This window comes from Notolabrus celidotus, chromosome 7 (genome assembly GCF_009762535.1).
Source record: "Notolabrus celidotus isolate fNotCel1 chromosome 7, fNotCel1.pri, whole genome shotgun sequence".
In the NCBI taxonomy this organism is placed as follows: Eukaryota; Metazoa; Chordata; class Actinopteri; order Labriformes; family Labridae; genus Notolabrus; species Notolabrus celidotus.
Genome location: NC_048278.1, coordinates 8,532,697 through 8,544,719, shown reverse-complemented (window position 1 = coordinate 8,544,719; position 12,023 = coordinate 8,532,697). Strand labels below are relative to the sequence as shown.

At 40.5% G+C, this 12,023-nt stretch overlaps 1 protein-coding gene across 1 annotated transcript; it reads right to left on the bottom strand.

Moving 5' to 3' along the window:
- Window positions 1-3,502: 3,502 nt before the first annotated feature.
- Window positions 3,503-11,733, bottom strand: LOC117815634 (sterile alpha motif domain-containing protein 9-like). The gene is made up of 4 exons (XM_034687443.1): window positions 11,594-11,733; window positions 9,860-9,928; window positions 9,657-9,711; window positions 3,503-9,562 (listed from the first exon to the last, which is right to left on the bottom strand). Exons 1-4 carry the CDS (start codon window positions 11,692-11,694, stop codon window positions 4,697-4,699), a joined length of 5,091 nt encoding a protein of 1,696 aa, XP_034543334.1. The 5' UTR covers window positions 11,695-11,733; the 3' UTR covers window positions 3,503-4,696.
- Window positions 11,734-12,023: the final 290 nt, after the last annotated feature.

Below are 12,023 nucleotides of genomic sequence, written 5' to 3'. Positions count from 1 at the left end.
GTGGCTTTTGTTCATTAATTAACAAGCCAACATATTTCAACAGTATGTGGTAGTATGAGACCCAGCATTACTCACAGAGGGGCTAGTGCAGCCACAACAAGCTGACAGGAGATTAAAATGGCACAACCAGTGAGGATGTTTTTCATTGTTTCAGAGGAAGTTAACACAATTGCAACTTGCAAAACATATCATGCAATTAGCCAGAGGGTGAGGAAAAAGTCCTCAAGTTTTAACACAATGAATCACGACAAAGATGTGTTGAAGAAATACAAAGCAGCAGTAGTCACAGCTAGCATTAGCAGCGGAAAAAAAATGCAAGTACTGTGGTGTTGATCCAGACATCTGAGAGCTGCAGAAAGTTTAACAGAGGCAGCCCAAAGCTAGAGCAATGAATGACGAAATAAGTGCATTTACAGCACTAGATGACTCACCTGTATCCCATGTAGAAGAGCAAGGATTTCCTAAGCTTACCGCAACTTGAGCAGTATCCTGAATCATCATTCTATTTTGCAGATGTATCCCTACCTGTGCAGTTTGATGTGATCTCATCACATATTCACATTCTGATCAACAACGTCAGTGACATGAGTTTGACTAGGAGATATGGGTGTATCAAACATCTTTACATAGATGCAACTCTGCTCAATAAATGTCCACGGATGTCGCCCTCAGGTGTCCAGAAATTACACATTCCAAGTTGGAAATGTAAAATAGAAATATTGGTGGCCCTCAGTAGCCAATTATCAGTAAATCAACTTAGCGCATCCTTTGTATTTTTCCCTGTTTATGCATTAATATGTTACTGCTGTGGTGAACACGCTGTTTACCATGTGAAACGTGTGTATATTTGAAACTCAAAGCTGACATAGTTTTTATGACTGCAGAAATGTATTCCCTCTCTTTTCAGTTTCTAGGTTATCATCTCTTCTCTCCAGAGTAACTTATATCACTGTTATGAATTAACATAATGCTGTTGTCACTGTCGTGTAATATCAGAGTGAGATCTTGCTTTAAGATGAAGACATATGATAGTGTCTAACCAAAAATCTAGACAAGGAGTACTTTGGAAACAACAAGAAAAAAACAACAACAGAGAACGAGATCTATTCAAATACCGACAACCCAAAAAACAGACCAGACAGTGTGCAGTGACTATGCCTACATGTGGATGAGTATACACAGATAGTCAGTGCTGATATGTAAGAAGTGAATTTTTATATATATTTATTTGTATCTGTCATTTTATGCAGCCCTAAAACTGCAATATTATATCTTATATAAAAGTTGAAATGCAGTTTTCAAAAGAGCCTATCATTTGATTTTTTCAAAAGTTTGATTTGAAATACAAATTATGAAGGACCAATGATAATGAGTCATATTATATTGTATAGCTGAATAATTACTAAGTGATCGATACAGATTATAAACGTCTTCTATCTGTCATATTATCTGTTTTTTCGTGTTGATATTTTTGAAAAAATGCGGAGAAATGCTGTGATTTGGTGCTTTACAAAAAAAAAAGATTGATACTATCTGATCATTTTTAAATATGTAAAGTATGATGATTAAAAGTGATTTATGCCAGAGAATTCATCGTTCAGTTGATTTGATTTTACACATCTTGTATCTGCCATTATTGTAAGTTACTATCTGCTAAAGCCTCCTGAGGAAACAACTCTTTGTCATTTGGAAAGAGCAGCAGACACAGACTCCACCACTTAACGTTTTTATAAACATTTCTGAGGCCACTGTTGTTTCCCCTATATGACAATCTGAAGGACAGGGGTCGTGGTTTGGGAAACTAACAAAATCACTGCACTTAAAGGCCCTGTGAGGAGTTTTGAACTGGCTGAGAAACAGACTGAAAATGATACTGATGCCTCTTTATGACCTTTAATAACAAACAAGACCATCAGCAGCAACACTGACACCTTCTCTGTTGTCATTGTTAATGCCTGAAACTGCCCTGGGGGGGTAGGTGCCAGACCAGATGATGGACATCTTGCTTCAGAAACACCCTTTATTTGACTGTTTTCATGGTAAATAATCTCATTCCCTGATAAAGTTGACTGTTGAAGACAACAGGATGAGGCTTTTGTTGAAAACACTACTTTTGCATGTAAAGGACAAGAAATAAGAGGTATCACTTTGTCCACAAGGGGGCGCCAGAAATGATACAAAACAAAAGTTCCTCACAGCAGCTTTAAATAGAAAGTCAAAGAAAGATAAGTCCTTGTGTTTTCTGAAAGGTGTCGGAGGAGGTTTGATGCAACACAGACACCAAGTAACTCTATCAAAATGATAGACTTAAAAAAAGGACCAAAAATAAAAGAGAAATTGGAGTCAGTGATGAGGGATGAATAGAATAATGGATAAACAGAAAGAAATGTCATGTAATAGAACTCAAGCTCAGACTTTCATAGTGTGAAGAAGGAAAGCCAGCTGATGGTGTTGACCTTCCAGTGAGCAAAAAACAACTGAAGAAGGAGACCTCAACCTCCTTATGTGGCCTCCCTCAGCTGATTGAGAACATCACAGGTGCTCCAACTCACTGCTGATGAGTGAATAAACTGTCTTACCTAACAAATTAAAAAACAACTCTTATTTGATTTAATCTGGGACATATTTGATCTATCCATAACACCACCATTATACTTTTTTTTTTAATTGATAGTTTAAAAGTTAATAGTTTTTCACATTCCATTTTTACTTGATTCAACTTCTCTATTAATGTCATATTTCACCAGGAAATCTACATCTATCACAGGACTCATCACTCACATATTAATAGCAACTCATCTCATGGTTGTAGCAGCTAAAATGAAGTGATAGTGAGCAGGATAACCACAACAAAAAAACAACTGTGCATGACTAAGCTGAAAACCAGCTTGCAACACCCACTTGTGAGTTTAGCTCCCTTTGCAATCGGCAACTGAAAGTGTAAAACTCTGATGTTGTGATGTTGTTACTCTGGTTTGGCATCCAGGAGTCTTTGCCCTTACAGCCAGAGTTGCAATCCTAGGGGCCTGAGATTTTATCTGCTTGTGCTCCTCAGTGGGATTTACTTGACGAAGAAATTTCACAAATAATTTCGCTGACATATTTGGAGGGGCAGTCGGGTGCTAATTCATCACTCACTCAATCACTAACTGCTGAATAAACTAGATTGTCTGAAGTATGCCATCATCACCAGAGGAACATGTTGCGCACAGCTGATAGGTGGGGGATTCCAGGACTGCGCAGGTGTTTGTTCAGCAGGGGGAGCTGCTGACTGTTCTGTGAATCTACTACCATTGCTACTCTTAGCTGCCTTCAGCCTACACAGGTAATATCCCACCACATTAAAGGTGCTGACATTCTCAAGCCAACATTCAGTTTGTGCACTTTTTCGATTTTAACACAGACAAGTTTTGAGTTTTTTTTTTAATATTTTCTTTTTTTAATCATGCATCATCATGACAAAACAATCACATTTATGTTTTTAACTGACTTCAATACCACAGCACGTAAGTTCTAAAATCATTCAACATGTAATGAAAAAAAAACATTAAAAAGTTAACAATGACAAATATGCAACATCTTTTTAAACTTTCAAAATAAACCTGCTGAGGAATATTTCACATTTGATAAGTTTTGGGGTTCCAACAACTATAAAACACTTCACAGGTTTCTTGTTCAGCAGTATTTGGTGTGTTTTTTTCCAGACACCAGAACTATTTTTTTGATTTCAAGCACAAATGCATGACAGGTCAGGTCAATACATCAATCATCAATCACAAGAAAAAAACACCTGGATAAATGTGCTGCATTTGATTGACCTCCTTCTCCATCTAAATCCCACCTCTTCACATTTCATCACCTGACTTCAACAGATACACAAGTCAATGACATCAAACAGTCCAGAACTGACACCAGAGGGGAAGCCACAGCATTGTATTGTGCATCTATTAACATTTTCCAGATGTTCATTCAAAACAAACGTGTTGTATAAAAAGTGGATTCAAAACATTTTGTTATTACATTGTTAAAAATCAGCTGACAGTATGCTGTGTCTGTACACGGTGATGCACCAAGCTGGAGTCTGAACTTGGTTTTCTTCAGAGGCCAGCAAGTGCTTCATTACATAATACATAAGCAACAGTAAACAAACAAAAAAAAAAAAAACAACAAACAATAACATACATTTGGGTTTCTAAATATGGGAGGTGGTGATAGTCTTGGGGGGTTGGTTGAAGGGAGAGTTTTCCTGGAAACAACAAAGCGGTTGGGGGACATTGACATACAGGAAAAAGAAAAACCTGGGAGTGTTGGCACGTATGCTATAGAGGATTCAGTTGATGACATACAACTAAGACTGCTTGGTTTAGTAATGACTCTTCAATGATGGACTCTTTACAACCAATTTTAGACTAAGAGTCTAAAGCCTGGCTGAAAGATATTCACCCACAGTGTGCGTTCCTGTCAGTCTCTGAGCTTTTGAACAGTTTACATTTTGGCCAGTATGCCACTGACAATCACCCAAAGCCACTGAGCTTTGGGCTAAAAGACACTCATGTAGAATCTGCAAGTACCGGTGTTTCAACTTTTGTCATCAAACAGCTGTACCATGTCCTTGATAGTCTCAATGTGGCTTTTTTATGCTATGCACCGTTTTTGTGTTCGTATGTGCATTAAAACAAGTGCCAGTTACTTGTCCTCATTGCTCATTTTCATACTTGACATTATAGGCTACAGGGCCTTCCATGGTAAAACCAAGGTAGAAGGATACTTGCTCCCGACTGTATCCGCTTCGAATATCACCCAGGTAAACTGGACGCACCTGCATTCTAAGGTTGCCACCGTAGTTGACAAAAATTTCCCCCTGTTCTGAATGTCCCTGAACTCTTAACAACTTCTTCTGGATCTCTGGTTCATTCCATGCAGCTCCGCTCTGCCACAGAAAGTGAGGTTTATGTTGTTGACTACTCTGGCCACTGCAGGAGGCTTGCTGCCTCGAAACACTCATCAAAATGTGATCAAGCTTCACCTTGGAGACAATTCGCTTGAGTCCGTCAGATTTCCCAAGGAAGAAATGAGCAATAGCACTCCTTGCTGGAAACATGTAAGAGAAGCGGCGCTTAAAAGATTTCTTGGCTGATGTGATGTACATACTGATATTTCTGTGCGTTGCTAAACTCTCAAGCCTCTGGTCCTTTGACGGCCACATCAACAACATAGAGAGGTAGTACATCTCTGTCAGCTTTGAATGAGTGCCCTCTTTTTGCAGTGCTTCGTTGAGGAGAAGAACCAACTCCTCATATTTTTTCAGCGATGTGGAGGAGGGCTTGAGGCTGTGAAGAACAATGTTTGCCAGGATAAAGTTGACTGTATCTGATACACTCCTTGTGGGGGATTTCTCAATGACAAATTGCCATTTTTTGAGGATGTGCTCCATCTCTGTTGGACTTTTGTCATTCAAGTGCTGCAGCAGTCCAGCAAATGAATCTGCTCTTTTTGTTTCCAGATAGTACCTCTGGTCCACTATCTCTTGCCGCAGACTGAGATTGGGTTTGCTGGCCTTTTCAGATGCTTTCTCATTTGCTGATATGCTAAATATTTGCAAGTATTTTTTGAAGTGCTCAGAAACCTTTCGTTTGTTTCTATCATCAGCCGTTTCCTTTTCAAGTGACCTAGGTTTTAGGTATGTGAAGTAGCTTTCAAAGTAATTGAAGATTTCCTTTAGCCTTGGCATCAAAGAGACAAGAAATCTCTCATGGACTCTCAGGACAGCAACAAACTGGCAAATGGTTGGGTTGCTTGAGTCATTTAGACTGCTCACTGGGTGTTGACCTTTGAGGAACTGTAGCATTTTATCCCGCTTGTGACTGTCACTTGAGTCAAAAACAGGAGGTTCTGTAATGATGTCAAGAACGGTCATCGTAACATCTATCTCCCCAGTATAGCCTGATGTATTAAAGGACGTGTGCCTTTTTTTGTGGCGCACATCATGGGTGTCCAAAACATCATTCTTGGCTAACTCCTGTGAATCCTTGAATGCACCAACAGCAGAGTGTGCTAGTTTCAGAATTGTGTCAAGTGTATCTGGAGTGAGATCCTCAGAATCTTCAATTTCCTTTTTGAGGTGGCCTTTATAAACTTGCCCGACAGTATCTGCAATGTAGGAGTTTGACTTTTTACTCCGTGCATCCAAAGCCCATTTGAGGGCTGATTTGAAGTCTTTCTCTCTCAAGCAGAAATATCTTGCCAGTGCTTGTGGCAGTGTTGCACTTTTGTCAAACCTGAGTGTTGCTTTTTCCAAGACATCTTTGATTTTGTCAGATCCTTCTGTCTCATGTATTTCCTCAACCACCGGAGAGAAAAATGTGTCCTTGTCATCCCCTTGCTCTTTTCTGCGACGTGTGACAAGCATGCTTTGGATAGTTTGGACCAGGAAATCCTTTCCCATGCATGATTTGTAGAGCTTGTCACAGTGCAAAAGGTCAACAATGATCTCAGCCCGAGAAAGATTGTGTCTTTGGGTAAGGACTTCAAGGCATTTATTTGCAATCATTGGGTGCAAGAGCCGTACCGCTTGATAGCTGCCATGCTCCTCAACAGTGAAAGTGATCATCAGTGTTGAATAGGGATTCATTTTATCATCAAGACTTTCTTGCTTCCAGAAAGCATTTCTTATCCCCACCAACTCCTCACATAAAGACAGCGACATGCAGGATCCGTTGACGTAGGTGTTCAGCAAAGCCAAGAAGGAGAAAAGCCTTCCCTCTTGGGTGGTGACATCAAGATCTGCCACAATGTTGCTCACCACATTTGTGATGTAATCCTCACTGAAGTTGTTTGTCATGATCATGAAGGCATAGAACGTTTCTGGCTTTTCATGATTGTCCTTGAGTTGTTCGAATTTCTCCGAAAACAAAACCTTCTCTTTGGTTGACAACTTATTGGTGATGAACACATTCGCAGTGCGGCTATCTCTGGAGCTCTCGTCGGGGAACCTGGTCCTCTCACAGTTCAGTATGATCACCAGGAGCTGGTTATGTGGCTTCTTAACACTGGCGACATTCATGATGCACTGCTTCAGATCCTCAACATCATCCCAGTTGTCCACCAAGAGAAGTACAGGCTTATAGCCTGACTGCTCCTGTTTGCCATACGTCAGGAGGTTTATGACTTGAGCTGCAATTTGTTGATTTGTTGCAGAGTTATTTTTAACAACGGCACACCTGAATTTCCTTCTCAGGTTCCAAAGAACATGCATCGCCAGAGTTGTTCCCCCACATCCAGGATGATGGAAGAGATTGATGATAAAACATGGATTTGTGTAGCCTTCTACAGGAGTGATAAGGTCATACAACTCACTGTATGTGTCACGACTGATGAATGGCAGGTTGTCTTTTTCAGAAAGATAGAAGTTCCACCATGTGACTTGTCCTCCTCTGTAAAAGTCTTCCTCTGATTTTATCTTGAACTTCTTGAATGAATCCTGTGTTTCGATTTCTGTGTTCTCACACTCATTTTCACACAAGATGTCCAAAACAGTCATCAGCTCTTCATCCTTTCTTGTCAGCAGCACTGAGCTTGAGCCTGTGGATGGCAAGAACCTCCTGGAAGACTGTGTTTGGGGTTCTTTCAGCTTTTTGATGGTGCTAGATATTTCATTCAGACTCAATTCATAGATGCATTTGCTGGTGATGTCCTCCTTACAGCGGCAATCTATAAGCTGCCTCCAGTGATTGAACACAGTGGAGTCTTTGCATATGCACAACATATTGTCGACTCCTTCCAGTGTTCGATAGATCGCACAGAAAGCCTCCAAAATAGGGCTTGAGATGTCCATTACAGCTGAGTGAAGAATGATTATCACAAGGAGTTTATCTTTTGAGAGCAAATCGGGTTTGAAGAGAAATGAAACCAAGCTGTTGATCTCACCAGAGCGTCTTTTCAGCCATTCACTTTGTGACAATGGCTTGTCTGTCTCACTCTCTTCATTCACTCGTCCGTTGCAGAAGACCCAACTTGTTTGGTGAAACAAATTCAGCTTTTCAATGGTTGCAGTTATACTGTCTTGGGAGTCGAACATACGTGGGTAGTGCAGATTGCCTATGCGATCCCTTCTGTACAAACTGCATGTTCCATTTACGTCGGACTCTGGGTCAAACTCAAGTACAGCAAACAACTTAATCTCTTTCAAAAAATCAAGGTGCTCCAGTTGGTCCGGGTGACATCTGTCAGTAACAAGAATCACTTGAATGGAGTTTTCAAATGCTTCTCTTCCACGAGTTATCAGCTGTTTCAGCCTTTGGCCCTGGTTGCCTTGAGAGGGAGGTTTTTCATTCTTCTCCTCTGCTGCCTTTCGTGCTGATGCCCAGCACTTCACTTTCTCCATCACACTTTTCATTTCCTCTTGGACTTTTCGAGGATTAGTATCTGCCAAAATATTAATTGATCTTGGGCCATCCCGGACGAAGAGGCATTTGATTTTGCTTTGTTGCTTTTTTTCTGTTGATTCAATACTCAGAAGAGTGTAGAAAGTTTTCTCTAGAGTCTGTGAATATGTTGGCACTACATCAACCTCAATCACCCACTTGTCTGAAGCAGTCCCATCTTCACAGTACACTCTAACAAACTTAGGAGGCCTGATGCACATTCTTGCAGTATTTACATGTTTTTCTTCAAAGAAATCACTCAGATGTGATTTAAATGCATCAGCATACTTACTGAAAGAGGTGAGCTTGTGCCCGACTACCTGACCATGTCCCTGTTCTGGCTGGTTGTTGACTCCAAAATGAATAGTGCCATTTGTTCGTGAATTCATGCAGCTTGCAGCAAAACAGAATACTTCCTTGGTAAACTCAAAAAGGGTCTCTCTTTCGCTTGCTTCATTTGCACCAGGCAGCAGCTGGTACTCATGGACAGGGTCAAGAAGATTACTTGGACCAGCCACTGGGGGAAGAATGCCATTTTGGGTGTAAAAAATGGACCAGTTATCTTTGTCAAAGGGCCTAATCTCACATATAGGCTTCTTAAGTGGTGGTAAAGTTGAACTGCCAGTAACTTCTGAATCTAACTGTGAGTTAGAGTTAGAGTTAGAGTTAGAGGTAGAGTTGTTTGATGATTTCTGATCCATTACAGATCTGATTTTGTTTCTTGCCTCCTGCAGCATGAATAGTGTGGAGCTAATACTTTGGATTCCTGAATCTGATGACACTGTTTCAGTTTCCATAGATTCATCAATGTTGCCTGACACTTCCTGGATCTCTAAACGTTTCAATCCATCACACTCTCTTGGCTCGTAATGACTCTTCGGTATTCTCAACCCGGAAGAAGTCTCTGACTGACGTTTGAACTTCTCAACCTGTCGTACGATTTGTATAGCTGGAGCAGGTGGAACACCTAGCTCTAAAAGGTCCTGCTTCTCAAAGGTGACCAAACAAGCTCCTGAGAAAGCTTGGTCAAAAAGATTCTGCGCAATTCCCTGTGGTACTCTAAGTCGACCGATCAACCAGTCTTTGACATTTTCTGTGGTCCAGTTTTCCATCAGGGTTGGAAGTGCAAGGTCGTCCACCTGTACACCAAATGGTTGAATAAAAAATGTTTGATATTTTGACCACTTTCCAAACAGAAACTGTTGCAATGAAGATAAAATAGCATTAACATACGTTTTGTGCCTGTGGCTCACCAGCAGGGGATTTTGCTGAACCTGGTCGGACATTCCTGTGTACGAAAAAGAACACTTATCACCAAAATGATTGTAACTTCTACTTCTTTCATGTACAAAGTAAGAGAAGATGCATGCATGCATTAAAAAAAAAAGGTTGATTTTGCACCATATCTTGTTCTTGATTGGAGAAAAAAGACTTACTTGTCATCTGTTTTTCCAGAAATTTGACTCTTATCATCCATCCTGGCTGTCTCAGCACCTGAAGGAGTCCTTCAAAAAATATACAAATACAAATGATGAAAGGTGAGAGCAGGTAAAAATGGTATTGTACTTATCTAAAGTGATATTTCAGTTTTTTTTTTAAGTGGGGTCGTATGAGTTACAGTAAACTACTGCTCCTGCTCGCCACAATGCGTGCCAGTGAGCTCTTCCCCTTTAATGAGAAAATTCCCAGAGGACCAGCCGGCAAGCTATGCTACAATTCTCTGCGCACGGGGCCGCCTATTTCGTGTAATTTCGCCAAAGTTCAGAAAATATGGTCCAGGCACTCATCATGGTGCAAATGCATGAACCAGTAAATAAATTGGAGCTATTCAGTTTGCCGTCAGTAACCCCTTTTGTTTTGGCACTATTTCCAGATGCACCTCGCAGACCGGTGTTCTTACGCTGCATGGGCATGGATACACGCCGATCAGCTGTTTGGATGAACAAGCACGTAGCATTATTAGCCGACACTTTTTGGAACAAAAACTACGAACTGCAAAAATGAGCGATTCTGACAGCAACGGTGACATGCCATTTACTGTGGACACAAGAGGATTTATCTGTGAACCAGAGTGTACAGAGGAAGAACTCCAGATGCAGACCCAACGTACAGAAGAAGAGAGGGGAGAAAGTTCTGTGCTAATGAGTGAGCAGGAGCGATCCCATGTTACCTGGTGGTGCCGGTGTGTAAACTGTGAGCCCATGCCAACGAACCCAGAGAGCTTCTGCTGTCGGGAGAGGGACTTAGTGACAACAATACTCCAGGACCTTTCTGAATCAGAGGATACTAGCGGCTCACATACGGCTCCAGTCTGCATAACTCATCATCCTGAGTTCCCTCCCCCCACAGGAGGTTTGCTTGTTTGAACAGTCGGAATAAAGACAGGTACGTCCCATCTTTTAAATTGGCAGAAAAGTGAGTTTAATTCACTCTATAGACCAATACTGCTACTTGATCCGTGCTCATGCAGCGGAAGAACACCGGTCTGCGAGGTGCGTCCGGGGGTTTCTGACGGCAAACAGAATAGCCCTTTAAGTGTAAAAAATATGTATGCTATTTTGTAAAGCTACAGCACATCAACTCACCTGAACTGTGATAAACAAAAACTTACATTTGGTATATTCACCCAATGATTATTTATTGTTTAAATAACTACATTAATATCAATTTTATATTAATTATAATATATTAATCTATGAACCTATGCTGGTGAGCAGGGCCATTTAAGAGATAATAGCTCACCTACAAGCCTAAAAGGGAAAGACATCCACTTATTCTGCAATAACAATACAGCCAATAAAGCTACCTCTCTCACCTTTGTTTGTACAAAGCAATGTCACCTTTGCTACAAGGTCACATTGCTTCATAGGTAAGCATCTTGAAATAGCATTGGTTGTGAATCGGTACTATATAAATAAAAATTGATTGATTGATTGATACTATTTGCAATTGACCAGTAGCCAACAACAAACCATGATCCTGACAAAGCAATCCAACAAACAGGCTGACAAAGGCAGCTGTTCCTTCATCTAATTAGTTATATGTCCAGGCTTCAGGTTCTAAATGGGGTGGGGGTTTTTTGGTCCAAGAGTAGTAGTCTCTGATTTTCCACAGGGGCGGTATAACAAGCTTTACACGTGACATGACATCGAGAAGAAATGATAAAATACCTCTCTTCCAGGCTAAAGTGTGGAGGTTCATCTCTGGATTTGTACGTCTTAACAGAGAGACTGCTTGGAAAGCTGGCTTGCTCCTTTTCCTTAGCTTCCATTGTTGTTCTGTCGGGCCAGTCCGGACTTGCCTCCTTTACTTGATTTTCATTATCACCTGCAGTTCGGAGGGATAATTATGTCAGTGTTTGTTATTTGTGAGACCTACACAAAATATGGTCTAAATGTACAACCTATTTATTACTAGATTTTTTTTATCAGGGTAAACATTTTTCAAAAGAGTTGATGGTTCTCAATTGATAGTTTTAAGACTACTTAAAAGCAGCGTGATTTTCATATATATATGGGTTCCATTTAGACTCAAACAGATGAAAAACAACGATATTTAAAACGATTTTATAGACCCAAAACAGAAAAAAAATACAACGAT

Excerpts from the sequence above, each read along its gene's own strand:
- LOC117815634 (XM_034687443.1), bottom strand. The coding sequence starts at position 11,694 with ATGGAAGCTAAGGAAAAGGAGCAAGCCAGCTTTCCAAGCAGTCTCTCT. Across the intron at positions 9,712-9,859 it reads TCTGGAAAAACAGATGACAA|GAATGTCCGACCAGGTTCAG; the intron begins GTAAGTCTTTTT and ends TTTCGTACACAG. Across the intron at positions 9,563-9,656 it reads GTGAGCCACAGGCACAAAAC|GTGGACGACCTTGCACTTCC; the intron begins GTATGTTAATGC and ends TTTGGTGTACAG.